The sequence below is a fragment of the Fonsecaea monophora genome (genome assembly GCF_001642475.1).
Source record: "Fonsecaea monophora strain CBS 269.37 chromosome Unknown Scaff16, whole genome shotgun sequence".
Classification (NCBI taxonomy): Eukaryota; Fungi; Ascomycota; class Eurotiomycetes; order Chaetothyriales; family Herpotrichiellaceae; genus Fonsecaea; species Fonsecaea monophora.
In genome coordinates this window covers 194,741-222,378 of record NW_019173947.1, presented here as the reverse complement: position 1 = coordinate 222,378, position 27,638 = coordinate 194,741, and the positions used below count along the sequence as shown (strand labels likewise).

The 27,638-nt window shown below is 52.0% G+C and overlaps 12 protein-coding genes across 12 annotated transcripts; 5 read left to right on the top strand and 7 right to left on the bottom strand.

Annotated features, from left to right (window-relative positions):
* Positions 1-403: 403 nt before the first annotated feature.
* On the top strand, positions 404-2,289 carry AYO21_03332 (hypothetical protein; the record flags this gene model as incomplete). The annotated part of the gene is made up of 2 exons (XM_022653306.1): positions 404-1,078; positions 1,132-2,289. 2 exons carry the CDS (start codon positions 404-406, stop codon positions 2,287-2,289), a joined length of 1,833 nt encoding a protein of 610 aa, XP_022514408.1.
* An 893-nt stretch (positions 2,290-3,182) lies between these two features.
* Positions 3,183-4,901, top strand: AYO21_03331 (hypothetical protein; the record flags this gene model as incomplete). The annotated part of the gene is made up of 1 exon (XM_022653305.1): positions 3,183-4,901. The coding sequence occupies one exon, from the start codon at positions 3,183-3,185 to the stop codon at positions 4,899-4,901; it is 1,719 nt and encodes a 572-aa protein (XP_022514407.1).
* A 1,153-nt stretch (positions 4,902-6,054) lies between these two features.
* AYO21_03330 (hypothetical protein) lies at positions 6,055-6,939 on the bottom strand (the record flags this gene model as incomplete). The annotated part of the gene is made up of 1 exon (XM_022653304.1): positions 6,055-6,939. The coding sequence occupies one exon, from the start codon at positions 6,937-6,939 to the stop codon at positions 6,055-6,057; it is 885 nt and encodes a 294-aa protein (XP_022514406.1).
* Positions 6,940-7,734: 795 nt separating this feature from the next.
* AYO21_03329 (hypothetical protein) lies at positions 7,735-9,024 on the bottom strand (the record flags this gene model as incomplete). The annotated part of the gene is made up of 1 exon (XM_022653303.1): positions 7,735-9,024. The coding sequence occupies one exon, from the start codon at positions 9,022-9,024 to the stop codon at positions 7,735-7,737; it is 1,290 nt and encodes a 429-aa protein (XP_022514405.1).
* A 904-nt stretch (positions 9,025-9,928) lies between these two features.
* On the top strand, positions 9,929-10,724 carry AYO21_03328 (uracil phosphoribosyltransferase, variant; the record flags this gene model as incomplete). Its single annotated transcript, XM_022653302.1, has 2 exons — positions 9,929-10,108; positions 10,182-10,724. 2 exons carry the CDS (start codon positions 9,929-9,931, stop codon positions 10,722-10,724), a joined length of 723 nt encoding a protein of 240 aa, XP_022514404.1.
* Positions 10,725-10,871: 147 nt separating this feature from the next.
* On the bottom strand, positions 10,872-11,849 carry AYO21_03327 (hypothetical protein; the record flags this gene model as incomplete). The annotated part of the gene is made up of 1 exon (XM_022653301.1): positions 10,872-11,849. One exon carries the CDS (start codon positions 11,847-11,849, stop codon positions 10,872-10,874), a length of 978 nt encoding a protein of 325 aa, XP_022514403.1.
* Positions 11,850-12,716: 867 nt separating this feature from the next.
* On the top strand, positions 12,717-16,379 carry AYO21_03326 (hypothetical protein; the record flags this gene model as incomplete). Its single annotated transcript, XM_022653300.1, has 1 exon — positions 12,717-16,379. One exon carries the CDS (start codon positions 12,717-12,719, stop codon positions 16,377-16,379), a length of 3,663 nt encoding a protein of 1,220 aa, XP_022514402.1.
* A 1,074-nt stretch (positions 16,380-17,453) lies between these two features.
* AYO21_03325 (hypothetical protein) lies at positions 17,454-18,364 on the bottom strand (the record flags this gene model as incomplete). The annotated part of the gene is made up of 3 exons (XM_022653299.1): positions 17,454-17,745; positions 17,803-18,233; positions 18,290-18,364. The coding sequence occupies 3 exons, from the start codon at positions 18,362-18,364 to the stop codon at positions 17,454-17,456; spliced, it is 798 nt and encodes a 265-aa protein (XP_022514401.1).
* Positions 18,365-18,969: 605 nt separating this feature from the next.
* AYO21_03324 (hypothetical protein) lies at positions 18,970-20,617 on the top strand (the record flags this gene model as incomplete). Its single annotated transcript, XM_022653298.1, has 3 exons — positions 18,970-19,170; positions 19,231-19,374; positions 19,427-20,617. 3 exons carry the CDS (start codon positions 18,970-18,972, stop codon positions 20,615-20,617), a joined length of 1,536 nt encoding a protein of 511 aa, XP_022514400.1.
* Positions 20,618-21,258: 641 nt separating this feature from the next.
* AYO21_03323 (hypothetical protein) lies at positions 21,259-22,668 on the bottom strand (the record flags this gene model as incomplete). Its single annotated transcript, XM_022653297.1, has 1 exon — positions 21,259-22,668. One exon carries the CDS (start codon positions 22,666-22,668, stop codon positions 21,259-21,261), a length of 1,410 nt encoding a protein of 469 aa, XP_022514399.1.
* Positions 22,669-23,979: 1,311 nt separating this feature from the next.
* AYO21_03322 (hypothetical protein) lies at positions 23,980-25,182 on the bottom strand (the record flags this gene model as incomplete). The annotated part of the gene is made up of 1 exon (XM_022653296.1): positions 23,980-25,182. One exon carries the CDS (start codon positions 25,180-25,182, stop codon positions 23,980-23,982), a length of 1,203 nt encoding a protein of 400 aa, XP_022514398.1.
* Positions 25,183-26,455: 1,273 nt separating this feature from the next.
* AYO21_03321 (hypothetical protein) lies at positions 26,456-27,100 on the bottom strand (the record flags this gene model as incomplete). The annotated part of the gene is made up of 1 exon (XM_022653295.1): positions 26,456-27,100. One exon carries the CDS (start codon positions 27,098-27,100, stop codon positions 26,456-26,458), a length of 645 nt encoding a protein of 214 aa, XP_022514397.1.
* Positions 27,101-27,638: the final 538 nt, after the last annotated feature.

The following is a 27,638-nucleotide window of genomic DNA, read 5'->3' as shown; positions in this document are numbered from 1 at the left end:
CTTGTTAATCTCAGGGTCATCGCAAGCATCCACACTTTTCATCTGAAAGCCTCGACTCATTGTAAGTGTCACAAAATGGGACTAGGAACCCAAGCCCGTTGTCCTGCTCCCACCCAAGACTCACACCATCCCTGGTCCATTTTCCCAACAGCTTCAGTGCTCCCAAACATTACTATCTATTGTTGCATGAACTCCAAACTAATACTTACACTCAGGGCCTCTTTCAATCGAACAATAAGCCGAGCATCCTCCGTCAAGCGTCCTCTATCTGAAGCGAACCTTAGATGATTCCTCGCACGTCGTCAGAGTTATAAGAAGGCCGTCACATATATCTAAGCCGTGAGACAAGATGCAAGTCTCTAGCCTACTTTCAGCTGAAGAGCATGAAATGTCGCCGACAAAAATGCCTCCTGCAAAGTCTGTCTCCTTCGAACTCCTGCTGGACGAAGGCTCTAAAACCAGGGCGAGGATTCCACTACGCATTGTGCTCAATATGCATGATAGCACAGAGTCCATCATAACAACGGTCAAGAACTTCTACGGCATATACGATGGAAACGGAGTGAGTTTCGAAGATGCCTGGGGTAACACTCTCATTGCCTCCTACGACAATCTCGTCCATAATTCTACTGTCTATATGCGCATTGTGCCAGCTCCCCAGGCTGCGTCTAATCCCTACCCACACGCCGTCCACAACGGCGAGAACGGCTATGAACCTCGACGCCGACCCAGTTTGGGCGAGCCCTTTCAGATGTTACCACCTCACATGCGCGAGCAATCCCACTCGCCTTCGAGGCCTGCGTCCAGAGTTGCTCGTAAGCGGAGCGTTTCTCCAACGCAAGGGCGCGGCCGTCGAAGTGTGTCGCAGCAGAAAGCATCGTCTTATGCGGTTGTCAGCCGGGCCTCAAGTGCCACGGGAAGCTTTCATGACGAGAACGGATATAGCGACAGCGAAGCTGGGCGCAGCTCAATCTCTGGATCCAAGAAAGCTCGAAGCGAGCAATTTGCTAGCTCCGACATCAGTACCGCCAATGTCCTCCAAGATGGGCGACGTGGACAGCCCATCTTTGACAGTTCGGTAAGTCCCCAGATATGATTTACAGTAGCCTCCTTGCTGACTTGCACTCCCAGACTCTTCCTCTTTTCGTCCCTCCTCAGGTCCCGGTGACTGCATCCCAGTCTTCCATATCACCTCAACGACGTTCACTCCCCCAGGAAGGCCCTTCACCCTTGCATCCTGCAAGTCAAAAAATATACGGGCTGCAAAATGTCCCTATACTCTCTCCACAAAGCTACGGACCCAGTTCCCATGTGTTTGGTAGTGGCGATCGAGGAGCAGGCGTTGATATAGCAACACCTGTACCCCAACATGGGCACCGACTACGTGACAGATCCAGCATGCAGCAGTCATATAGTGGGCGACAAGGATATAACGGGAACGGGATCCTGCCGACACCAGATCCCACAGTAGCAAGTTGTATTTCAGATGAAGACGTGGCTCGTACCCTGATTGCTCTGGGTGATGCCTCCAACTACTCTCATGGGCGCACCTCTAATTCGACCATGGATGAGACTTTTAGTGGTGTTGCGGATGCGGCTTCATCGACTGGTGCAACAAGTGACAGTGACGAATACAGTGATGCAGAAGGCGGGCTCCCTAAACACAGAAAGTATCTTGATGACGAGGACGAGGAATATGCTCACGACAGCACAAGGGGCGATCATGAGGATTACGAGGGTCAGCCGAAAACCAAGAAAATCAAGACTAAGATGCATGACGGCCCATCCAATGGGTATCGGTCCAAGCCGGCTGGGTTAATGAAGCAGGGGAAATTATCCAAGGCTAGGCCCAACGCTCCTCCAAAGATCGTCAAACATTCGACACAACCTGGGCTTATGAAGGCACCGTCCGCACCGGCGTCTGCCGGACAGGTCAGGAAGTCGTCTGGTTCAAGCCTCAACTTTCAACACCAACTCGCCGCGGATGAGGAAGATCTGTCTTCCAAACCCCGTTGTCAGCGATGTCGAAAGAGTAAGAAAGGCTGCGACCGCCAGCGGCCTTGCGGGCGTTGCAAGGATGCTGGCATTGGCATCGACGGATGCATCAGCGAAGACGAAGGAAATGGCCGGAAAGGTCGATATGGCAGGCACATGGGGGTCCCGGTGAAGAAGCTCGCCGAGGACCTTCTGACAGAACAATCTGATTCTGTCGCCGGCGCAGCCGATGGGTTGATGGACTCAATTGGGACCTATGGGAGTCCTGACAAGAACAAGAAGAGGAAAAGGTGATCGGTAACCACAAAAACGGCCTCAATTTACCAAGGAAAGTTTAGGAGGATGTTCGCAAGGCCGGACAAGAACAAGCGAAACCAGAGGCAACAAGGAATAGACTGGGGGATTAAAGGTTGCAAAAATTTGGATCCAAATAGGCCGCGAGGCCGTGGTGTGACGAGATTGATGGACTGGCAATGACGCGGCAAGTTGTTTTGATCTTTTTGTGTTCGCGTTTGTCGAATGCTTCTTGACCCGAGAAAGAGTTGCGCGACGGTCGAGTTTGAACAAACTGCATGGGTATTCCTTTTGTGTTGTGTTGACTGGTGGACGAAATGGGCGCATCTTTGTGATCTATTCTTCGATGCAAGGAAATTATCGATTAACCACCGGGCTCGGAAGGACTTATGAGTGTACGAAATGAGAAGGGTCCTATCTTTCGAATGCTACCAAGAAATTTGACCACCTTCAACTCTGGAGTGACCAAGTTTTCATCGCATACGTAGCCTCGTCATGGAGGGTGGGGGTGCTTTGAAACCCCACCACACGTGACAAGGCTGTACATGTTATATAATCAATGCGGGGAAGTTCCAGAAAATGCGTCCCTCTCAAAACGGACTGTTTGGGGAAAAAAAGTGAAAGTTGTCTCTGCCAAAAGGTCACCAAGCACCCAGCCAGTGGGCTCAGCATTCTCAGGAAATCTGCCTTGACAATAGTCAGCTGCATTCATTATAGGCAGCGATACTCAATCGGAACTTTTTTTACTCGCTCATTCCACCATCTGGCAAGATTGAGCTTTTTCAACTCGAAGGTTTTTCCGCACTCTCCGAATGTCTTCCATCTCATGATCCTCCGAGTTCTGCACTGGTAAAAGAAACACCTCCTCGGCGGGCAGCCGCGGGCTATTAGCCATGTCAGACGGAACGTCTTCCACTCCCCCTACGGCAAATGCCAGATCTACCCCACGAGGCGGCGGAACTGCCGCTGCCGCGAGACCACGACCTCGAGCGGGAATCCAACGCAAGACCAAAGCCGAACGAGAACAATTTGCGAAAGAAGAAGCCGAACGACAAAAGGCTCGAGCGGCTGAGCAAGAGGCGGCCAATCGCGGTGCACGAGGAGGAAGAGGTGCGAGTCGGGGAGGCAGAGGAAGCAGCGCAGCCACGTCACAGAGAGAGGAGCCAGTAGGTGCAGGGGGTATCTTCGGGGCGGGGTCCACTGCAAGGATCTCTACGAGGCCGCGTACAAGCTATGAAGGGTACGGTGAGCTTTTGGAAAGTGGTGTGCGAGGTGGACTCCCAGAAGATGCGCTTGAGGGTGCTTCAGCGTCAGGCAGGGCCACAACCGCAGGCCGCAACGGGACCGGCCATGCAGGAACTTCTGCGGGCGGGAGAGGTGGAATTTCAGGTACAACAGGTGAAGTGTTCGATGCGGCGACGGACGAAGAGCCCGACGACGACCGAAAACGAGACATTGAGCTCATCATGATCTCGAGCGATGACGACGAAGACATGATCACATCAAGCTCAAGAAAAGGGAAACAAAAAACTACGGGTGGCAGCAAAGGAAAGCCTCGCAGAGCGCTGGGTCTACGACCAGTGCGTGCGCCGCGAGCAGACAAAGAAGCCGAAGGGCAGGAAGGAGACACGGCACGCGTCCGCAGCAAGACGAGCCGCCCCGCCATGGGTCAGAAATCCGACGGAGAGACTCAAGATGTCGACAGCAGAAGTGACCGAGACGACGATACCGAGGACGCAGACAATGACTCTCTCCAATTCGTCAAAGAACAGCCCTCTAGTCCCGAAATGAGGAAGCGGACGCTGAAAAAGCAGCTTGGTGCTGCTGGCAGGATCGGGCGGGATATCAAGAGCCATGCGACCGAGACGGCCGAAGAGCGCGCGGAACGAATAAGAGCTATGCAGGACGTACAGAAGCTGAGGGATCTCTTCGTGACCGCACCACCAGCAACCGGTGTGAAAATGGAAGTTGACGAAGACGAAGGGAAATCGTCGTCAGAGGAGTCGTCAGAAGAGGTCATATCCAAAATAAAAGACGGCAAGATGTTCCTCTTCCAACTTCCACCACTCACGCCCTTCCTCGTCGATTCGGCCACGACGCAACCGCACGACGGAGGGGTCAAAGTTGAGCCCGGAACCGACGGCAGCGCCACGGCCGTCGATCTCAATGTCACGAATACCAACGCCGCCGCCGCCGCTGGTGACCCGGACGGCCTGGCCAAAGCGACGAGACCAGACCTGCAGATGGACGGCCTGCTCACGGCTGCCGAGCCGACGCGTCTGCCCGCGGGCATCGTGGGAAAACTGCGCGTCCACAAATCCGGCAAGGTCACCCTGGACTGGGGCGGGACGGACATGGAGGTCCGCTACGGCTCCGAGGTGTCTTTCCTGCAGGACGTTGTCCTCGTCGAGCCCAGGCCCAAGCAAGAAGACGCGGGTGACGGAGGGGACGGGCACGAGAACGGTGGTGGTATTGGTGGTAGCAGTGGCGACGAAGACCACAACAAGGCGGAAGACGAAGAGAAAAAGGACATCAGGGGCACCGTGTACGCCTTGGGCCCCGTGAGGAGGAAGATGGTCCTCATCCCCGACTGGGTCAAGTTATACGACTGACCGACCGACCAAACCACAACCACAACCACAACCACAACTCGTTGCCCGATCATCTCAGCCAGGTCTGGGTTTTTTGTCCGGGTTACTCCACGAAAATCATCGAGTTTAGCCCAGATAGACAAGACAGGCAGGCAGACTAGTCATGCACAATATGTATGCGTAGTCTGGTCCCGTGTCCATCATGGGATAAAACCCCCTCACTCCTGGACCAAGAGAATGGTGGTTTTTTTTTTAAAAAAAAAAAAAAACTAAAAAAAAAACTCCATACACTACCTACGTACATAGGTCCCTAATCTAGATAGACACCCATCCAGGGAAATACCTAGATACCTAGATATCTAGATAGCAAGTGTACCCGAGGTAGGTATGCGATGGGATGCGATGTGATGTGATGTGCCATGACATCCCCTCTGTTCTGTCCTGTCTGTATCTGAAAGACTGCAAAGACCACGCCCCATGCATGAATGCAGTATGCACACTCTCATACCAGATTTTCTTTTTTGAGCCGGATGATTTATCTACCTGCCTGAGTGGGAGGTAGAAACACGTCAATACAGAGAGGGACCTCTGTACTCTATAGAAGAACTAGATATATGCACGTCCTCGGCACTATTACTGGTGTGACAGGACTGTCTTTCTGTCTTTCTGTCTGTATATACCAAGTAGAGTCGATATAAGATAGTTGGCGTAATCTGATGGCTGCACAAATACGAGATAAACACCCATTGTATAGGATCCCATTAGAAGAGGTATTGTGACACTTCAATCTATATACATGTTCCCTATAATGTGCGAAACCATGGCTCTGCTCTATCCAGTCGAGCCTGCAGGTCTTGGACTCGCCAGGATATATATATCCAGAGCTCTGGAGAGATGTATTTCCAATCTCAGGCGCAGATTGCGCACTCGCTCGAGTAACGCCGTTTCCAAACTCCTGAATTTCCATTTCGCCTCCCAAACAGTTCAATTGGTGACTTATCCAATTGTTCATTCCATGTTTCGACGTGGAAGGCACTCCAAAGATGAAACCAATGTTTGGACGTTTCGTTATGTATATGCGTGAGCTTGCTGTGATTGTCCCCTCTTAAACGATGCCGAGTTCTCAAAAATTGTAGTCGCCTTTTTGGGCATATCATTCCCCTATTCGTGGCATTCATAGATAGCTTACGCACATCGTAGCAATGCCCACGGCGAGCAGCGCAAGCGTCCCTGCCTGGACAACGCGGCGCGCGTCGTTGGCAAACGTCGGTGATGGTGCCTTCTTCTGCGCATTTTCGAGAGGTGCAGCTTCCACGTGGATAGTAATGTGGTGGTCAATTTCTTCATCCAGGGTATCAGCAAGTCCCTCTTCGCTCACAGTCGGTTTCTCGACCTTCCCCTTGGGCAATAGCTCAATCAACTCTTTGCCCACGCTCTTGAGTTTCTCCATCCATGATTCCGTCTCTTCCACAGGACCATTCGCGTTTGCGCTGCCGTCTTTTACGGATTTGTCCTCTGCCAAGGGTGCCTGGGTTGGTAGGCTTCTCTTAGTCCTCACCTGTCCGACGGTGCCCGAAATGGTTCCCAATCCAATTGTTCCTGCAACGGCACTGGGCCATTGATCTGGAATCGGCACAAAGGTCTGTGTATACACTACGGGCACTTGCGTGAAATCACCCGGTGCCACTTCTTTCTCGATGTAGTAGGTTGTGATCGGACTTATTTGACTGAAAGTTGGAGCGGCGGCGGCACCTTGGCCTGTGACCTGCCGGACTTTCAGTTCAGGCACTGCGTTGGCATCTAGACCGAGGGGAAGAATTCGGTATTCATTCTCGAGAGGGGTTGGAGTAGGTGTGACCGCCGCGGATGCAGGATAAGGCGCGTTGGCGACAGGGTCGAGCGTTGCGACAGGAATCCAGCGTGCCGTGTCGAGGTTGGCGGGCACTGGTTGCAAGGCGTTATTGTCTATGGGTGGGTGGATATCCAGGGGAACGAAGGCGTAGGAAGTGCTGTAGATGAGGGAAGAGAGGAGGAGTGTCGTGACAGTCTTGGGCGACATTGTGCTGGTTGCGGCTTCAGTGTGGTCTGGTGCAGAGATGAGTGAAGGCCGAGTTGGAAGTTACATCCACTGCGCATGCGAGTATGTCGGTTCAAGGCATGCCCCGTTTTCTGGACAATCGCAGGACTTGACAGATTACGAAAGGTATTCTCGTCAAATGGTCAAAGTAGGAGGAACGCAGAGTTCAAGTCCCTCGAGGCCTAATGTCGGGCAACGGAATCTCAGTGTCGCGGTCCCGACTAGGAGTTGGCTGACATCGAAGCAAAGCCTCAGTAGTGGTCGCGGATGGTCACTGGGAGCCGTCCTGCGGATGCGGACAATCGGGTTGGGGGCGAACAGCTGCTGAGGGCCGAATAACCAAACGAGAGGCTGCAGCTATGGGTGAGGGACCCTGTGAGCAGTACGAGGCAATGGGATTATGAACGAGAGAGGCGTGCAGAACTCAAGTAAGGGAGGGCTGATACAGAAACAAAGCGGTGCTGACGCGTGGCAGGGATGGCCGAGCTATCAAGAAAAGTAACAGATTCGGACTCAGCCACACTAGCCCGATTGGGTCTCCTGGGATACCGGCCGGTCATAAGCCAATCGAAGCTGCAGCTGCTGCCGGAAGATACGATTATCCACTAAAAGATGCACTAAGCCATATATAGACTAGAGCCTTAAAATCACCCAGTTGCCTCAGCCCGTCACGAACAAGTTTGTGTACTGTATCTCGTACTCTATAGCTTGACCAGCATTCGCCAGGACGTCTCAGACCATGAAAGATTTTATTTCTCAGTGAGCGACACACACATATTAGCTGCATGCTGGGGATACAAATCCAACGGTCCAGCCCATTGAGCCCATAATGACAACCAGCAATGCCAATGCAACAGCCACGCTGCTAGCGCCATAGATCCAACTATGTCTTCGACGAAGCCCTTGGAGTTCAGCAACCCACGTACTGACTGTCGTCAAGCACCCGCAAAACCCTTCCATAATCCCTTGAAGCACAGCACAGGCGTTTGATCCGGATGCAGCGATGGTTTGTGAATGTTGCAAATCAAAAGCCATACCGAGCACCGCCGTCCCGAACATATTGACGGCGAATGTGCCCAGCGGAAAAGACGGTGCAATAGCGTTCATGTGTTTAGACGCGTAGAAGCGAAGAAGGCAACCCAGCGGTGCGAACACAAGGGGAAACACCGCACGGAACCTCCAGTGTATGTCGTCCCCAGGTGGCCAAATGGCCAAAAAGACTGCTCCAAGCCAACAGCCAAAGCCGAGAATGACAGCCATGGGATCCAAGACTTTGCGACAGAACCTGAATGGTAGTGTCGGTGTGACCGGTTGTAGTGCCAGCGCTAGCTGCGCACCTACCATCAACCCTGCCAAAGAGATGGCTGGGTGGACGATCATGATAGCAAGGAGAGCCAAGAATGAAAAGCCACCATTCCTATGCGCGACCACCGGATCCACGTGGTAGGGCAAGGTCGGTGAAGGCGACTCCAGGTCATTCGTCAAGGCCAAAAAGCAGTCGCGGATAAAAGAAGAGAAGGACGTGAATGAACCACAGAAACCCGTAGCGAGGCCGATGTAGAGTGGGATCGTCTTTTTGACCTTGGCATGGTCCGACGCTGGCGCTCTGCTTGATCCCCATTCTTCGCGAAACAGTTGACGATCTTCCGCCAGGAAGCCAAGGAAGAACGAGCCTCCAAGGTTGGCCCAGAGCACCCGACTCGGGACCGGCGAATTTGGATATAGTGTAATCGCTTCAACCCCGAGTCGTGCCAATGTTCCAAAGAGTGAGAACAAGACCAACCACGAGATTATGTATATCTCTGTCGCGAGGTGCGAAGGCGTGGACTCTAGGTTTTTGGTTTCGTCCTCGAGCTCTTCCCCCTCTTGTTGCGCCTCGAGACTTTTGCGACGAGCTCGAGACTCTCCATCGACAGGTTTTTCGCCTGAGGCAAGAGGTTCAGGTGCCGCCAATTCTCCGAGCGCGTCTGTCCGATCTCTCGAATAGTGTCGACTTAATCGGCGTTCAACGTCTTCTAGGGAAGGACGACTAAGGTCTTCTGGCTGCGCTGGGGGTGGAACGGCCATTTCAGTCAACTCCTCCTCGTCACTTCCCCTTCTCTGTCTCTCTTCTGCCCTTGCCCCATCGTGATCGTGCATTTTCGCCGCCGTGGATTGTAGACAAAGGCCCTCTCGTGTCTTTTAAAGGGTGGGTTCTTTGTAGGGGTGCTGTAAGTCGATCGTATCACTCTCAACAGGAATCGGTCATGGATGAGTCGGAAGCTGAGGGTGGGCGCCGGTACCTCGAGTATGCCTGCATCAACGGGAGAATCATGACACAGGCGGATTGGGAAAGGTTGGGGGGATCATCGCGTCCATGCTCCTCGCAGGCATGAAGAAGTGATGAGAGAAGGGAAATGTTTGGGCGCAGCGGAGTAAATGCGGAATCGAGAGCAAATTGCCGTGTGAACCGGCAAGCCTCGCACTCAATACCATGACGCGCTTTACCAGCATCAGCATCAGCATCAGAGTCTGCTGTGTTTGCGCACTCAGCCGTCCCCTACCAATTGGGTACCTTGGCTTCACTGTGTATTCGAATGCAGCTGACTGGGCTAACCAAGCCTCTTCCACGGCCCTAGAATTCTTAACTGCTCACCAAGATGAGCTCTCTCCAAACGGGTCACCGCCGAGTGTTATCGAGGCTGACAAGAATGGAAGATCGGAACCCGCCGTGGGACGCTCACCATTGACGCAGAGCACATGCCCCTCCCTTTCATGCACTTCCCCACCAACTGACTGCATGCACTGGTACAGCTCTGCCTGCAATCACCAAACCAGAGATGATAGCACAAAAGAAACGCGGCCATTGTTACATTCTACTCCAAATTCTTTTGTCTAGCTACAAGTTATCGTCGCATGAGTAGAACCTTTCTATACTGGCGCTTCTATCCTTCTCATATCCTCTTATCACAGTTCTGTCTTTCCTGGAGACATGGCGTCGTCTCTTCCTACCAATGTCCACGTTTCTAAACACCCTTGTCTTCGCGCAAAGCTTAGCCAGCTGAGATCCAAGAGTACCAATGCTCGCGAGACAAAGAGCCTAATCCATGAGATTACCTTGTTGTTGGGGACCGAGGCGCTTGGGCAACTCGACATTGAATCGACTGGAACAGTGAGTCCATCTTCAGTGTCGTTTGGGGCATTCGCGCTGATCGAGACCCAGACTGACTCGTGGTTTGATGTAGGCTGAGACCCCCATAGGATATGAGTATCCCTATGAGGCCATAAACTGCTCCAAACTCACCGTTGTCCCCATTCTGAGAAGCGGACTCGGTATGGTTGAAGGTGCGTTGGCCGATTTCCACGAAATGTCTTCCCGGAAACTGATACACGGCGCAGCAATACAAACTCTCCTGCCTGACTCTGTTTCGGTCCACCATCTCGGCCTTTTCCGCGAAAAGATGACTCTGCAACCCGTTGAATACTACAACAACCTGCCTCAATCCCCGGAGTCAGTAGCAAAACTTGCCATTGTCGTCGACCCCGTCTGCGCCACAGGTGCGACAGCATGTGCCGCGATCCAGATCCTGAGGGATTGGGGCGTTGAGAAGATCATCTTCTTGTGTGTTTTGGGAGCCCTCCCGGGTATAGAAAGAGCCGCTGCGGAATGGCCAGAAGGCACACAAGTATGGGCGGGCGGCATAGACGATGCCTTGACTGATAGAGGCATGATAAAACCGGGTCTTGGGGACGTTGGCGATCGTCTTTTCCTGACCCTAGGGAAATAGCGGCAAGACAGTAGTGTCGACTGGCGAGCTGATGGATTTGTTGAGAGCGGGAAACCTCTCGCTTTCTTTGGAGTTATTGGGTTCCGCTGGTGGCCATCCTACCGTCAGCCTCTTCAGATGGCTGCTAGGGAATATAGAACCACCCTGTCACTTGAGGCACATGAGCGCTTGATGTCCAAACTTTCGTTCGACTGTCCCTTCATCTTTCAGAAGTGTTCGAAGCCATCTTTTGGCGCCATCAACCTCCTTGGCACCGAATTTGACTAGGACGAAGCCCCTCGTCTTTGCTGCGGTCCATAGGATACCGTCTTGTTTTTCCTGTTGTCCAGCCTGGTCACCCCCTGTCGCCTGTTCTGGGGTTTCGTTTGACGTCCAGTTTTTGGCCCCGATACGAGGCTGGCTTGCGAATTTCTGTATGAAGAACTCCCCGAGTTTGTTGAAGACATTGCCGTAAATGATCAAGGTTCCAAATATGCCCATGTTGTTCGACTTGTCCAACAATCCCGTGCCACCAAGTCCATCCTCATAGAGCATAACCGCATCGCGAAGCAGGAGTCTTCCTTTTGACTGCTCATCGAATTCCCTAACCTCATTCCTGCCTTTCCAGCTCCATAGTGTCCAGCTCTCGCCCCTTGCGCGACGGCCTTCACTGACCCAGTCCAGCATCAACAAGCTGCTGGTGGCATCAGGCTGCACATAGAATGTCTGCTTCTGCTCGTAGACGCTCTCCGCGAACGGCTGAGTCGGATCTGGCAAATAGCACAAGGAAGCATGAGATCCAATCCTGATGTCGAGGGTTTGTCGGCTGATGACGGACCTCTGAGGAGACTTGAAGATCTTGGTACTTCCTTGCGTGACGAGGACAAGCCTCGTGGCATCTTGCAGGTCGACTTTGACGGCTATCTGGTCACCACCAACCAAACCGCCTCCATAGGTGAGCAGGAAGACGACCGTCACGTGCTTTCCTTCGCTCGAATGGTGAGGATCAGGAGCAACAAGTTTGAGAGGGTATTGGTATGCACATCTCGAAAGAACTTGCCTCTCTGGCGGGAGGAGGGCTAGAAGGATTTCGCCGCTTCCTGATACGGACGAAGAGGTAGCGAATGGTGAACTCGGCAGAGCCATATCTCGCACACCCAACAACCAAAATGAGAAGAATTGACTGACTAGCTCAGTCTTTGTATCATACTGTGAGACAGCTCCTGGAGAATCTCAATGCCGATTACGGTCAGGAAAAGCCTGTCTGAATGTTCAGGGCGCAGTCGGTGGTTGATCAGCTGCGTCTTCCAGGTCAGAATTGAAAGGTGTTGACCGCATCGCAAACACCTTTGCCAGTTGTCTGAGGTCCTGGTACATGTAGAGAAAGCCCCGGAGAATAATAGTTTGGCGGGGTCTGTGCATTCAGAGGCTTTCACCAGTATCAGGCTTAACTAATTTCGTGGTTTGATGGGCCCTAACGGCGCCTGAATGGACGGCTCGACGGGCATCTCTAAGCTAAAGTGCCTGCAATTAAGCTGAAGTCCATCGGTGCCAGTAATTTGGTTGCCCGCACGCAGCACCTATCCGTAGGCGTTCTCAGTACAGCTGGCGCCCGCCGAGTCCCTCGTCCTTGTAGGCAACGAGGCAGTTGCCCGTGTCGCCCAAACCTTCCCTATTGTCTAGGCACGCTAGGTTACTTGTATCGGGCTATCTAATAGGTCTCTGCCACCTCCCACCCTGCGCACTACCACCTCCACCACTCAAAACTCCACTTCAATCCACTCTGCGCGTCACGCGTTGCCCTTGCGTGTTAGTTTTGTTGAGGGAGGCTTCATACCATTGACCTTGTCACGCTTGATTCACACTCTGCGCAATTGCGCATCTGCTCATTCGGTTGTCTAGCCTTCTCTTCATTCATATTTTTGCATTTCCCAAAACGCGCCAATTTGTCTGGTTGCCTTCTCGAGCCCCAGCCACGAGCTCTACCAGTAAACCCCCCACCAGCGCAAACTCATGGAGCTCGCCGACAGTTCACCGAGTGGCTCGCCAGAATCTCGTCGCCGGTCAGGCAGAGTGGTGCGCAAACCAGCAATCTACTCCCAGGAACAACGCGACAACAGCCTGCCCCCAAACGGAATCGGTAAAAGAAAACGAGGAGCGAACCCGCTCGATGGAAATGATGAAGAGAGCGAGCCGGACGAAGAAGATGAGGAAGAGGATGACGAGGACGAATCGGACGAAAGTGAGCCGGACGAGGAGGAGCTGAAAGACCAACGACGAGCGCAGAGAGCAAAAGCAGCAGCGACAAAACCTGCAACAAAGCGCGCAAAGACTACCAGCACAACTCTGGCCATTCGGTCAGCCAATATTCAGAGCAAGCCCGCAGCGAGAAGCTCAAAATCAAGCAAAGCCCGCGCGCGACCCAGCCAGGCACATCAACAGGGACTCTATGCGGACATATTCGGCCGGGGATGCTCGCCCGAAGATGCTGCTTCTTCGTGGTTTGAAGAGGTGCGGAAGGACAGCGTCGGGGCGTTACGAGACCTGGTTAACTTTGTCCTCCAATGTATCGGTTGTAACTCCAAAGTCGAGCAACAGGATATTGAAGACCTGGACTCAGTTCCGAGCAAACTTGGCGATGTACTTCAAGAATACGAGCAGCAAAAGCCCGGAGACTACCCACTTATCTCAAAGCAGAAAAGTTATGTTGGATTTCAGCATGTGCTGGAGGAATTCTTCAGAGCCATCATCAAGGTCCTCCATATGTCCTCGGCCTTCTATGATCAACCTGAAATATACGACAACATCCACGTCTGGATCGCGACAATGTCAGGTGCAAACTACAAGTCATTTCGGCACACTGCGACGATAATCTCCTTGGCTATGAGCACCGCTCTTTGTGAAATTGCGAAGGAGTTGCAGGATACCATGGCAACATTGAAGGCCCAATTAGATGCCGAAAAAAAAAAGAAACGGCCCAACAAGGCCCGAATCAAGAGCATCGAAGAGAGTCAGAGATCTGCCGAGAGTAAGCTTGAAGCTATCGATACTCAGTTGCGAGACGCCTTTGATACGGTCTACGTCCATCGATATCGAGATGTTGAAGATAGAATCCGCGCTCCCTGTGTTACCGCGCTGGGCAATTGGATTGTACTCTACCGCAAAATGTTTCTCGAAGGCCAGTACCTTCGATATCTCGGCTGGGTCTTGAATGATACGAGCGCTCATACCAGACTAGAGGACATCAAGCAACTGAAGAGATTGTTCAGTAACAAGAACAACATTGCCGCACTGAGAGCTTTCACCGATCGATTTCGGTCGAGATTGGTGGAAATGGGCGCGAGGGATGCCGACATCAGCGTAAGGGTGGAGGCTATTGAGCTCCTTGACCGACTTCGGGATGCAGAGCTCTTGGACCCTGATGATGTCGACACCATCGGACGATTGATCTTCGACAGCGAACCTCGAATCAGAAAAGCAGTGGCCAAGTTCTTTGTGTCCAGCATTGAAGACCTCTATCGATACACAATTGAGGAGTTCGAAGAGGCTGAATACGAGGCTGCCCTTCCGGACGCGAGTAATGTGGAAGACTTCATGGTTCCCACTAAATCTTGGATCAAGTACCAGTCTTTGGGCTTGACCCTTGCTGGATACCACAATGATGAAGAATCCTTAGATGGCACGACGACTCAATCTTTACCGGTGACCTCAATTTCAGAGTCGCGGTACACTCTTGCTACCCAGTCGATCTTCCCTCACATGGTCGAATTGCAGCAGTGGGAACACTTGGCTGGCTACCTCCTGTTTGACCACACTTCAATCCCCTCACAAGGCGAGGTAGATGATATTGATTTCCGGGTCCAAAATGCATACAAGCTGGGTGCGGGCGAAGATATTATTCTGCTGCATGTCTTACATGCGGCGGTCAAATCATACCTACAGTCCATACTGGACCCGCCGACCGGACGCAAAACCAATGCCACAAAAGATCAGATACGACAAAAACAAGAATTAGCAGCGCAGAATCTTACCACCGTGCTGCCTCAGTTGTCGAACAAGTTCGGCAGCACGCCGCAAGCCGCGTCATCCATCCTTCTCATCGAACAGCTGCTAGACATTGGGCTGATCAACGAGCTGCAGAGCGGCGAGGCAAACTATTCTGCCGTCCTAGACGATATCGCCAAGCAAATCATGTCGCATTCGAACAGACGAGTTCTCGGAGCGGCCTGCGCGGCTCTCCGGAATGCTCTCAGCTACGAACCAAGTAGAGAGGCCGCACTTGCGAAAATCCAGGAGATTTGGACCGAGTCCATCGTGATGCTGGTAGATCTTCTTCAAGGTGAAGCGGCGTGGACACGGGGTACGCTCGATAAACCGTCACTCACTGAGGTTGTGAACACTATTATTCGTCTCGCTGAGCTCGCAGGTGTGAATGACTGCAGCTATGTGATTGAAAGCAAATTAGGTACTGGTACGTCTAGGAAACGAAAAGGAAGTACAAACAACCCGCGGACTCTGCTCGACCTGTTATTACAACTCTTACAGCGAGGCGTACCTGATCAGGACACGGCTGCATTTGCGGAGCTTGAAGATGAACTATGCCGTGCTGTCATCGAACTGTTTTCGCGCTATTTCCGCTGGAAAGTAGTCGTGTGGAAAACCGCAGTCGAAGCCAACGACGAAGCACAGTTGTCGACCACGTCATTGTCAGAGTTCGCCACGACAAAGACCGAGTTCGTGGCCACCATCGCCCCAGTGATCCAGATGCGCAAGCATCTTGATCCAGTGCGGTACCAAGCCATTCTGAGTGTGCTGGAACTTTTCACCCTTTGCGCCATAACAAGAAGTTTGAGGCCCGACAAAGGCGACTTGGATGATGACATAAAACAGAATCTGCGTGGGTTGATCACGTACATTCCAGACGATATCGTCCAGGAAGTTATGATCACGTTCGAAAAGATGGAGCAGTCGTTTGCAAAGAAGACGCATCGTAAGGTTGAGTCCAGTGGAAATCGAAAGTCGGGAGGTTTAGGTGGCAGAAACGAGGAAGACGAAGACGAAGACGATGTTGAAAAGCCACCCGAGGATTCGGACGAGGAGCAAGATAATTCAGACGACGAAGCCGACGAGGACGAGGTGGAGGAAGACGAAGGAGGGCAGAGAAGCAGGAGCGCAAAGAAACAAGCTGCCCTCCTGCTAGAAAACAGCTTCTGCCAACTGACGAGTAAAATCATTTTTGCTCTTGTGGGTGGCGTGGTTCGGGATGAAAAAGCTGTCAGAGAACGCCTCCTGCTAAATCGTACGAAGCTGGGCAAGAACTATTCCACGATATTGGGGTATCTGGATGAGAAGAAGAAGCTGGCAAAGAGGAAAGGAGGAAAGGCCATTTCGGAAAAGGGGAAGGACAAGAAAGGGATGGGGGAGAAAGACAAGGCCGGCAAGAAAGGAATCTCGGAGGAGATGGTGCTGGAGGACGATGATATTGAGGATCCTGATGTTCCCCCGGAGGAGGCTCAGGATGAAGACGAGGCACAACGACAGCGCGAATTGCTGGAAGACGAGGTGGACGATCACGGTAGTGGAGATGATGACGACGGTGCTGGAAAGAAGCAAGGAGGTCAACCGGCCGAGGGGAATGACGATGACGATGACGACGACGATATCATGGGCGACTGATGGGGATATCTCTTCTCTACCTACCGTACCTGTCCAGGGCGATAGGAATATGGGTAATGGTTGAAGATGTGAAAAGCCAGGACGAGCCGGGGTTCTTGTTGACTGGTCGTTGTGTTTACAGCAGAGAAATCAAGTGAGAGAGTGAGTGATTAGAGCATGTCACGTTTTTCATGTGCAATGATGGTGCTGCGCGCATACTACCTACTGTAGGTAGGGTCTGATATTCCAATCTCGCTATCCAGAAAGGCGCTCGCCGTACCTCGTCCTGGCGAGCTGGGAAAGGGGGCGAACATGTCAATAGGTACCTACATAGGGAATGAACTCGGATTCTGCACAAATCAATAAATAATACGTGCGATAAGCGTATGGTAAAGGGAACACTACATACTAAGTATATACTAAGTACTTATCTAGTGGGATATCTTGAAGGTACTTGGGCACATAGGTCCTCGGTCCTGTATCGATATTAGGAAGATTCGCAAGGCTGTCACCACTATCACAATCACTATAATCTGGGACGAAACAGGCACAAACTGGTCATATAGGCTTCTTTTCGCTTCTCTGCATTTCTGATGTTCTGCTCTCTCTCCCCACTTTCTCTGTATATATGAATCTGGTGTGGGCCTTTCTGTCGACCGTATTCGCGAGATGGCTCACGATTGTCAAGCCGTGCGTCAACCACCGGCCACATCCCCCATACATACTGTTCTCATCTCTCGGTCGAGGTCCATTGAAACGAAGCCTTTTGCACTCAGTCCATGCGTCTCGATAATTCCCCAGTTTGTCTCTCTGCACAGGTCAACCCCCCCGAGCACCCATCATCGTAAATATGCACTTTTCCAGTAATACTAGTACAGCATGTGAAATTCCCATATGCAAAAAAGTCTTTCCGTCAATGCCTGCTTTTCGTGCCGATGCTGACGTTTTCCCTAATCTCTTGTGACAGTGAATTTTTCGCTCTCGATTGTCTGTTCAATGCTTCGAGTGTTGTACCTCATCGAAGTCTAGCTGCTTAAGATCTGCACCCTCGAGTAACAGAGGCGAGACCCAGGTTTCTATGAGCGAGCGCGACTTTTACTCCACCTTCCCGCGGCTTTTTGGTCTCCCACCACTCTTGACCCTCCGTGCCTCCGGCCGCTGGATATGGTGGCTTGGGATCCATTCCTCATTGTAGGACTTGCCAGTCGCAACAGCCGGGCCATCAGAATCCGATGTGACTCCGCTGTCAACCTTCTTGGCCACTTCGCTCCTCTTGCCGCCCTTAACGGCTTTGCGCTTCTTGGGAAAGTAAGGGACGATCCAGATGGTGTAGAAGAAGTAACCGACGCCAACGGCACAGGCGAGCAGGAAGAAGTACAGGAAGAGACTGGCCAACAAATATTAGTAAAGCTCTAACCAGAGCGTAAAAAGGGGAACTGCTCACAGTTGTGGATCGAAGATGCTCGCGTCCGGCTCAACCACAGTCACAGTACCATTGAATGCCTGCAGAGTGTAGAACGCGTTCTGCGAACTAATCACGGCTGCCAAGTTGAGCCTTAGATCTTGTGGGTGGAGGTTCGTCTGGAAACGGTATGGCAGAACCTGCTTTTCTCCCGGCGGAATATCAACGGCATATTGGGCCGTGGTGAGGTTTCGAACAATGCGAGGATTCGTGCCGTCAAAAGTCCACAGACTCCCACCAACGAATTGGACCGTGACAGGCTCGGGCTCTTCGTTTAGAAAAGCGAGGCGCGATTCGTAGGGTTTGCCATTGGTGATCTTGATGCCAAAGATTTCCGCATCAGGGAACGTTGCTTCGACCGAGACGGCAAGAGCGGGAGACTGAGAGGGATTTTCGATCTCCTCTTCCACTTCCTAAGAACAACGTGTTAGCAATGGGTTCGTGATCAGGGCGTAGCAAGAAAGCGTACCACGTCTGCTTGGGCGAAGATGCCTGCAGCCTGGAAGCCAAAGACTAGGAGAGCGAGATCCAAGAAGCGACCCATTGTAGCGATATGCAGAGGGGAGTTTGTTCCAACAAGGGGGGGAAAAGTGGTTGCAGAGACGGCCGGTGGCTAAGAAAAGAGACACAGTTGTATTTTCGCCATTGGGCTCAATCGGGGCAAAGTGAGCTTGTTCATCTTGTTCTTCTAGTGGCGGCTACACGCCAGTCGACAAGTCATGCAGCCGCCGCGCTAACTGACTAAAGCTTCCTAAGCGCCCGGTCACGCCAAAAGCAGCTGCAGCAGCCCAGTGGCCATTCAGGGCTCATGCCGCCGGCTTGGGGCAGCCTAGAGTGCCCACTCTTGCCCACTGCACATGCCCGCCATGTCCACCAACGCGTCGCCCCAGGAAAAAAAAGGTCGCCCATGCGCCTGTAGTGTCTGGTTTGACGGTTTGACGTGCGCCTCTTCGCATTTGGCCATGCAGGTTCTTTGCTTCGCATTCACCGCCAACAAACACAACAGCACAAGTCGCACGACTTAAAACTCCCTCTCCTTCTCACCTCTTTCTCTTCTTCAATCCTCTCGTCCCACCTCAAATTTACACCACACTGACCCCCCAACCATTTTGGTCCAAAACGTTTCCGACTCCCACTCAAATGCCCGACATGGCGCGTTACGATCCATTTTCACCGACCTTCGACCATCCCCTGCTCAATTCCAGCCCAGATTACAGCTCCCGGAATGGTTCGTTAAGATCTAGTCGTCCCATTGGCGATATGAGCAGTGCTGTCACAAACCCATTGTCCTTTCGCGAACGAAATAAACGACTACGAAGCTTTGAAGAGGAGAGAAATCAGATGATTGAGGTATACACACCCGCACACCTAGGAACCACATATGCAGTCGTGGCTAATGACAAATATTAGGAACTTTTGTATCAGCTTGACAGTACTCAGATTCAGCTCGATCGATTGCAGCTTGAGACCAGCAGGGAAGCCCAATATAACAGAGAGGGCCACCAGCGAGAAACCACCCTTCGCGAACAACTGATGCAGGTCAAGGCAATTATGGTGCGGTGCCCAATATCAAGCCGTGGGCTTTGGTGACTGACTCTTCTTCCAGGATCGTAACCCTTTCATCATGGTCCTCCTCGATGGCGACAGTATGGTTTTCAGAAAAGAGTTATTGTCTCAAGGAGAAAAGGGCGGCAAAGAGGCGGCAAACATGATTTTTGAAGCCACGACGGCATTCGCTGCAGAGCATCTACACCATCTCGACTCACCAAAGATCCTGGTACGAATTTATGCCAATGTTAAAACATTGTCCGAGACCTTGACCAAGTTGAAAATCATCGAACGCCCATCCTTACTGGACGACTTTGTGCGCGGCATGAACAGCACTCAATTGTCCTTTGACTTTATCGACGCTGGAACTCGAATCGACAGCACCAAAGAAAAGGTTCTCGACCAGTTCAGGACCAACCTCTATGATTGCCATTGTCACCAAGTCATTCTTGGATGCTCTGGCGACAGCCGTTATACGAAGGCACTTGAAGACACGATAAAAGACGCCACTGTACTTAGTCATATCACTTTGCTGGAGGGCATCCCGTTTGAAAAGGAAATTGCTACTCTGAGGGACAACTTCAAGACTACGAAATTTGACAATGTCTTCCGCATCACAAAGCTAGCTGTCACAGGCGGGATAGCCAAAGGACCACTACAAGCAGTTACGGCAACACTACCGGCCCTTTCGCGTGTCGAGTCGAATGGTACGAACGGATCTACCTCAAGTTCAAGCACACCCGCCTTGACGTGGGCCTCGCTGACCGCCCAGCCTTCGGCGCCGGTTTCCAAAGCGCCCAGCACGACCCGGACCTCGACTCCAACTTCGATGAAAAGCCCTGATACTGTTGTCGCAAAGCCTGTGGCCAAGACGATTGAAAGGAACCGGCATGGCCAGCGTATCGACAAAGTCGATTCCTCGATCCCCAATCACGAAATCCAGCGGATTAAAAAGCTTAAGCTTTGCAACATATTCTACCTCCAGGGTGCCTCGTATTGCACCACTAACAACTGTTCCCACTCCCACACTTATCCCCTGTCAAAGGGCGAGCGTAACGTGTTGCGAGAAGTCGCCCGCATGACTCCTTGTTATTACAAGTTGGACTGCGCCGATCCTGAGTGCATCTACGGACATCGATGTCCTCAGAACAAGCCAGACGACTCGGGCTGCTGGTACGGCGAGGACTGTCGGTTCTTTGGCTGGGGCCACGGGATCGACACCAGGGTGGTTAAGACAACCAAGGTCTGAGCATTGAGCAGGCGGGATGGAGGAGAGATACATTGATGGTGGTGGTGGTGATGGTGACGCTGTTGGATGGGTGGGTGTAGTAGGTATTCACGACTCTGAAACTTTGAACTCGCCGCGCGTGCATCTGTGTACGTGCTTGCGTCGATAACGGAACGACCTGCACTTTTTTGTTTCAATATAATCAAATCAAATCTTACGTGTCTCGCTTAGCAAAAGGCTGGCAGCCTTATTAGGATCGTCGTTTTGAGATACACACACACAGAGAGAGATATATATACCCCCCCGGTCTTGAATCAATGTCGTTCCTTACATCTTTTCACTCTCTGTGTTTCGTTCAGCCTCGGCCACCTGTCTACTTTATCTCTGCTGTTCACCAACTGGGTGGACTGAGCCAGTGGATTGATGTAAGCTCCCTTCTCGACCATCGCTTCTTCAGAGGATCAAGGAGAGACATGATACTTGTATTTGTCTATTGCTGGTATGCTCTCTAATGAGCTGTCGGGCTGTCCGTCATTTTACATATCATTCTTCGTCGGTCCTGCTGTCTTTTATCTTCCAACTTCCTCTTCCATCTTGTCATTCTAGTCCTCACGGTCAACTCCCAGTGCTCGATCCTGTTTCGCCCACCATCCGTCTCAACCTTATGCTTCGTCTTCAGGAGCCAGGGTCACAAGATCTTTGAGATCCTCATTGTCTCCCTCGTCGGGGCCGGGATTGGGCATATCTGCGTTCGTTGCCTGGTCCAGTTCTTTCCTCGTAGACTCCCGTATCACAATGTGCGGCTGAAAGCGGGAAGTCTCCTGCACTCGTAAAAGCAGACGACCTTCAGCTTTCTCCTTACTGAATAACGTTCCTTTGGCTGCAGCCCCTGTTCGCCTTCTCTTGAGCAAAAGTGTGCTCTTGGCCACAGACTGCTTGAACCGCAGATTCTGTTTCAAGTAGACACTGGGGACCCTGTATCCTTCCATGGTCTCGACCCAGACTTGGCCCTCGAACATATCCGTTAGAGCGTTCCATGGCCCCCAAGCCTCTCCCTGCGAGCCATCCAGTTCGCGATAACGTAAGAAAGCGCCATCCTGGTCTGGTATTTCCCGGTATGGATATCTTAGCGTCTTGACGGTTGGCATCACGGCCAGTTCATTGAAGGCGGAAAACACGGGGCCTTCTGAGGCTCCACGACGTCGTGTAAAGAATGAGAGTCGCGGCGGTTCCTGACATCTGCCATTATAAATGGCAGATTGGGCCGTCTGGACCAGCACCACCAGACAGTCATTTGCCAGGCCTTCAGAGCGCCCAAGTGTTAGATATTCGCGAAAATCAGTGCCTTCGACATCAGGATTCACAGTATTGATAAGGACAGTGCATTCCATTATACCCCGCCTAGACGCGTCTTCCGGGTCGTGAAAGTGTTCGAAGTAGCACCTTTGAAAAAGCTGTCCACAGAGTCTGGGAAGCCTAAGACGCAGGTTGGATAACGACGGCATGCGTTCCCTCAACAAAGGACAGAAATGCGGCTGGAGCGGTGGGCAATATTGAAAGCAGGCATCGATAGTATCGATTTCCAAGTGTTTTACCGAGTTTGGCAAGGCCTTAAGGATGTACGGAATTGCACTGTGCACAGCTCTGCACCTGGTCTTATTCTGTGGTGGATACGTCGGGATCACCAGACTGAAACTCTCCAGTTGTACCATGTCCCGCACGATCCGAGGTATGGTGTGAATCGCTGTCCACGCATCTTCGTTGAGCCGCAAGTCGATGGATGCTACATTGAGGGCCTCGTGGCATGGGTTCGCATATTTGAGATCGTTGCAAGAAATATTGATAGAGAGCGTCCGAGTCAACATCCGGGCGGAAGGCGAGGACTCTGCCAATTTTGCGAGCTTGAATTCTGTAACTGAGATGTCGCTATAGAGCACCTCCCAACCTATTTGACGCCAGAGCTTGCAGACACCGAGCGTCTGGGGCAAAGTTGAGGAGGGGTTCGAGCAATGGTCAACCTTGAGGCAAAGAAACACCTGGCGCATCAATTCCGCAGGGAGGCTGTGGGCCATGGCGCAAGTCGCGGTAACGGAGAAACGAGAGATATTTGATGAGAATATTGTATCTGAGAATACAACGTCAATCGCGGTGAGTGAAACTGAGTGGAAAGGCGAAAGAGGATGCTGAAAAGGACATGTAGAAGAGTCGCAGATGACGGGACGAGCACTTTCCCCTGATTCTTCGCCTGGCTGATTAGCAGGGGAGGTGCGAGCCTCAAGTCTCGCCGAAATCGCCTCCGTTCCCATGCTGCAACATATTAACCCACCATCGTTGTTGTCTTCTCGGCTTCTGGAACCATTCTGGCGTCAGTTGTTGAGAGCGCTGGTCGACCCTGTTGTATACCTCGCGACGTCGACCAGGCTGCGTGACTTTTGTACGCCTCTTTCAAGCAGTCATAACATCTCGACCGAGTCCTTTCTGATTGAAGTATATTCTCTCGGCCCTTTTTGAATGAGATCGTGTTCGGTGGGATGTTGTCCGATGTATCAGTGGGTGACAAGTCTCTACAATGCACCGTTGCGTCCCAAGACCATCCACCTACAACTCGTCTAGCACACATTGTCAAAGAAATTCCTTATTTTTCAAGTCTCCTCCACTTCTCATCCGGACTTTCGAAATAATTGTAGAACCTAGACTTCAAAAGGTAAGCAAGATCTCACCATCTCTCTGTTCTAAAGGGGGGCAAGGTGCGTCTGCATCGATAGACCCTATTTTGGTACGAGCAGCCCTCTCAAGGCAAGCATCCCTTTTATTCTAGATCATACCCCAGCCTGATCTTGAGCATTCAGAGAGAAAGCCTGTGGAATCACCTTGGAAGTGGTGGTGAATTGGAGAGCTCTACAAGGCAATAGGAGTCGTATCTATTAATGAAGTCGGCAAAATTATTTACAATATGTAGGTGTCCAACGTCACCAGCACTAAGACTAGCAGTAATACCAGACGGCGCCGGATCGCTTCGGGCCCTGACATTATGGGGGCCCGGTGGGGAGTCCATCAGGGCTAGTGAGAGTTTAGGTAGAGGGCAGGCGAGGCGGATTTACTAGGTCCCAGTTGGTGCCAGTGCCCCTAGCACATGCTTAGCAGACCCTTGCTGAATCCGCCCCAGAAATAAAGGGGAGCTCCACCACGATTTGACCTCGAGGACAAGCAGATATGGATTCTTCCGGACGAGGCATTTTGTGCTTCTTCTTTTGAGGTGCGCAAATCGCGCATCCTCCGTCGCTATTATCATTATCATTGATTACAGGTAGGTATTCTTGTACTCGGGTACACAGTTTCTATCGAAGTTTTATTCCTTGTTTTCCCCTTCCGTGGATCGGCTTCTAGGCCTCACACTTGCCCTCCTCAAAGGCTTTGTGCTCCCTTTCAATCTCAAGCCTAACCCACACATAAGATACAGCTGCCCAGATGGCGATGTATGCAAAAAGAACACCCAACGAAAGTCCAAAGGCGTAGTGGAACTCCAGGGTCCAGATGACGGCGGACACGCACCCAATGTACGTGCACACACCCAGTAACCACCACCACGTCAAGTAGCGAAACAGGTTGCGAAAGGCTTTGTTGTTCTCGTATCGGTCGTTATAGCGGACACGGAACTCCCGGTCCTGGAGGCCGTCGACGGCAATGAAATCTTCGGCGGCATAGTAAATGAACGGACGCAGCTTGGTACCTCGAGGCTGCGAGTTGATCCCAATGGGGATGTTGATGGGGAGGATCTCGGTGAGGAGCATCAAGATGCCCAGAAATCCCATGATGAAGGTCGGAGAGTAGAGATAGAGATGGGGTAGAACCAAAGAGCTGCCGACCACGAAGGGGATCAGGGCCAGGATCATGGCGACCCCATACACCCAGGACGTGGCATCCAGCTCCCATTTACTCCTCGACAGTAGAGGTGCGCATTCTGCAGTGTGGACAAACAACCTGTAAACCCGTGCAATCAAGATCCAAAGTTCACCGACACCGAAGGAAATGATGGCGTATCCCAAAATGTTTTCGTCATATTCGGGTTTTGGCAGCGGACACTCCCCAGGCGCGCTGTTGAACTGCTCGCGGCATTCTCTCTCCCACCGGTGTTTGTGTGAGTTGTACCATGTATAGTAGATGATGCAAGGGACGACGATATCGAAGATCAAAATTGCCGGCAGCCCAAGCGTGATGCCCAAGTGCTGCATCGGATGCGCCTCCTTTTGCATCATCCTCGTCTCTTTGCGCTTCAGGCGCGGGAGAGTGCGAGAGGATGAAGCATATGTGGTAGCTCTGTCGTGAAGTTCAGGTCGCGTCGCCCTGGCCGGCGTATCGCTGTCGGCAGCGGGTGGCAGCTCTAAGTCGGGTTTTTCTTCCAATCCAACGCTGGGATGTTCCAGGGTTGTACCGCTGTCTGGAGTATCGCTGGTATCTGGTTGTTCTGCGCGCTCCTGTTCTGCCAGAATTTCTTTCTCGGGATCAACTACTGGTAGCCCGTCATTGTTGTCGCGCCAACTCACGCCCCCCGGTGTGGGACGAGCGTCTGGCTCCCCTTTCTCCATCGTGGCCTAAGGAGTAGGGTGATTTCGCTTTCGTTTCCTTTTTGCTCGCTTCGACGCTTCGTGTATCCTCCTTCACCAGTACCCTAAAACACCCTCCTGATGGTCAGAGAGACAGAGCACGCCTCGGACGGATAAAGAGGGACACACTCCATTTAAGAAAGCACGTATCCCTAAATGAGGAGCGGACATTGTACGTTGACTCAGCCAACGGCATTATATAAGTCATGGCATTTGCGGCAGAAAATTTGAGCCTTTGGCGCGGAACATCGGGCCCATGATCCACATCACACGCTTTCTATTCGTGCTGTTGGCCTCTGGTGTTCGACGACCCCTGCAGATCTGTCCGCCGGGGCTTCCGCTTGGGATCCCATCTTGCCCTTCTCTTGCCGGCAGCCAGTCCGCGTCAACGTCATTGTTTACCCGTTCGAGACACCCACTCCCAAAACGGCTTTGATTTCAGCCATACATCAAAGGATTAGGCGTTGTGGTTGACTCAGCGGGTGATGGGAGAGGACGCTGGTTGTGGGACAAGAGGAGCCAATTAAGCCAGGACGAGGCGCTGTGTCGACTAGGGCGTTTGTGGACTCGCCATTGTATATTAGTTTGTGCCATTATTGCGGAGTAGAGCCCCGTTTCAGTCTTGTGGTACCCAGCAGCTCTGGAGAGACGCAGGGACAGTTAGGAATGGATTCGAGTGTCCCTGAAAATTACCACTTTACACCGATTCCGAGATATCTATACGAGTACTGTAGACGCAAATAAAGTGTAGGTGATGATGTGCCCGAAATTGTATCTTCTGCCTCTGCCTTCCATGTTGAAAATCGACAGGATGAGCGGCCGCTGTGCCGGCGCCGATTCGTGCAGTAAGCCTTCATCAGCCCCTGGACCCTTCCAGGCGGAGCCAATGTCGGGGTCAAATTGAAGCAGGTGATTAGGTAAAGAAACTGGTCCTTGTGGTGCTTGGAGCTTGGAGCGTGTCGGACAATCAACCGCTACCACCACTTTCCGCACCACTACGTCATCGTCGTCGGCGCCGTCTCGGTTTATTCTTCGTCTGAATACGAGGCAGCGCAAGATGCGTGTCTCGATCTTTTGTGAAATTGCTCTCGTTCAGACTCTAGGTATGAATCTCTCGTCATGACTGACTGCACTGTAGACAATATGGGGCGATAAACATTCCACCTCCACAAGTATCTCTTGAGTTGTCTCAGAGCTCTATTACAGCCCGCCTCAATCTCATAGGTCTGTTAATACCCCGACGCAGGCCTCTTTCCTAAGCTGAGGCTGTTGCTGTCAAGGTTGCAGACATCCTCTGGCTCTCTTTGTAATGTACCACCGCCAGAAGCATGACAATGACCTCTTCCATCAGTGCTTCGCTTCTCCAGCATGGAGCGAGCATTTCCAGGCTGCCACCACGCTTCATACTCTTGTAGTTCGGCTTGTATCTGGCAATGGCTATGCCCTGACCATCCAAGAGCACGATGTTCAAATCGTCAATCTTCGACCGGGGTTTCCAGGTCATCTTTTCCCCACCAAGTTCGGGGGACGCCCACCAGTGCTGGGTCGCCATGAACCCGGACGATTCCAGTGTGAGTGGCTGCCCACGGAATTTCAGGTCCATCCGCGTGGTCAATGAGTGGAAGTCGACGGTGGCCACTTCGGCGTTGGTGGTGTTGGAGTGTATCCTCATCTGCGGTTTTCGGTATCTCGCGTCCACCGTGTACATGGTGGTTGTCTTGTCTGTGTCCAGAACACTGATTGTCGTATGTTGATTCCAATAATCCGCGTACTCGACGTACATGGTGCGAGATTCCGAGCCAGGCTGCGATTGGAAACTCTGGTCGTTGACATCCTCGTCTGGCGCAAGATCTGACCCCAGGCCATCCTGTTCCTGATGTCTCTTGAAAGGATTCTTCATTTTGAGTGTGCTTGTATAACAATTTTCAAATTGATTCGCCAAAGTCAATGTCTTTGCATCTTGGGAGATAGGAAATAGGGTACTCGGGTAGTGGGATCCGGGCTTTTATGCTAGAGGGTGTCTAACCGCACGGGAAGTTCAGGTAGGGCCAGCACGGCGAAGTATCGTGGCTGTGAGAGAGTGATCGACCCTGTATGTTGGCAGCATCGATGAAGATCTTGGAGAGGGGCCCAAAGGGGCCTTATGTCTGGTGAACCTGTAACTACGGGAGTGGCGATTTGGCCAAGTTCAATGGATCGACCAAGCCTTGTAGACTCACGTTACCTCGAAAATGCTCCGCCACACGATCTCCCAAATCTCGTATTCGTATCTGGAGCAGTGCCACAAGGACATTGCTAGATTCTACAGAAACCTAAGGAGCTTCAAGTGCGCAATTTTGCTGCTATGCATGCTTTGGGTGCAGTGCTGTGAAGCATCCGGGACAACGTGAGTAGAGACAACGAGACAGTAGGAAGACAATGAGCTAGAATATGTGAAA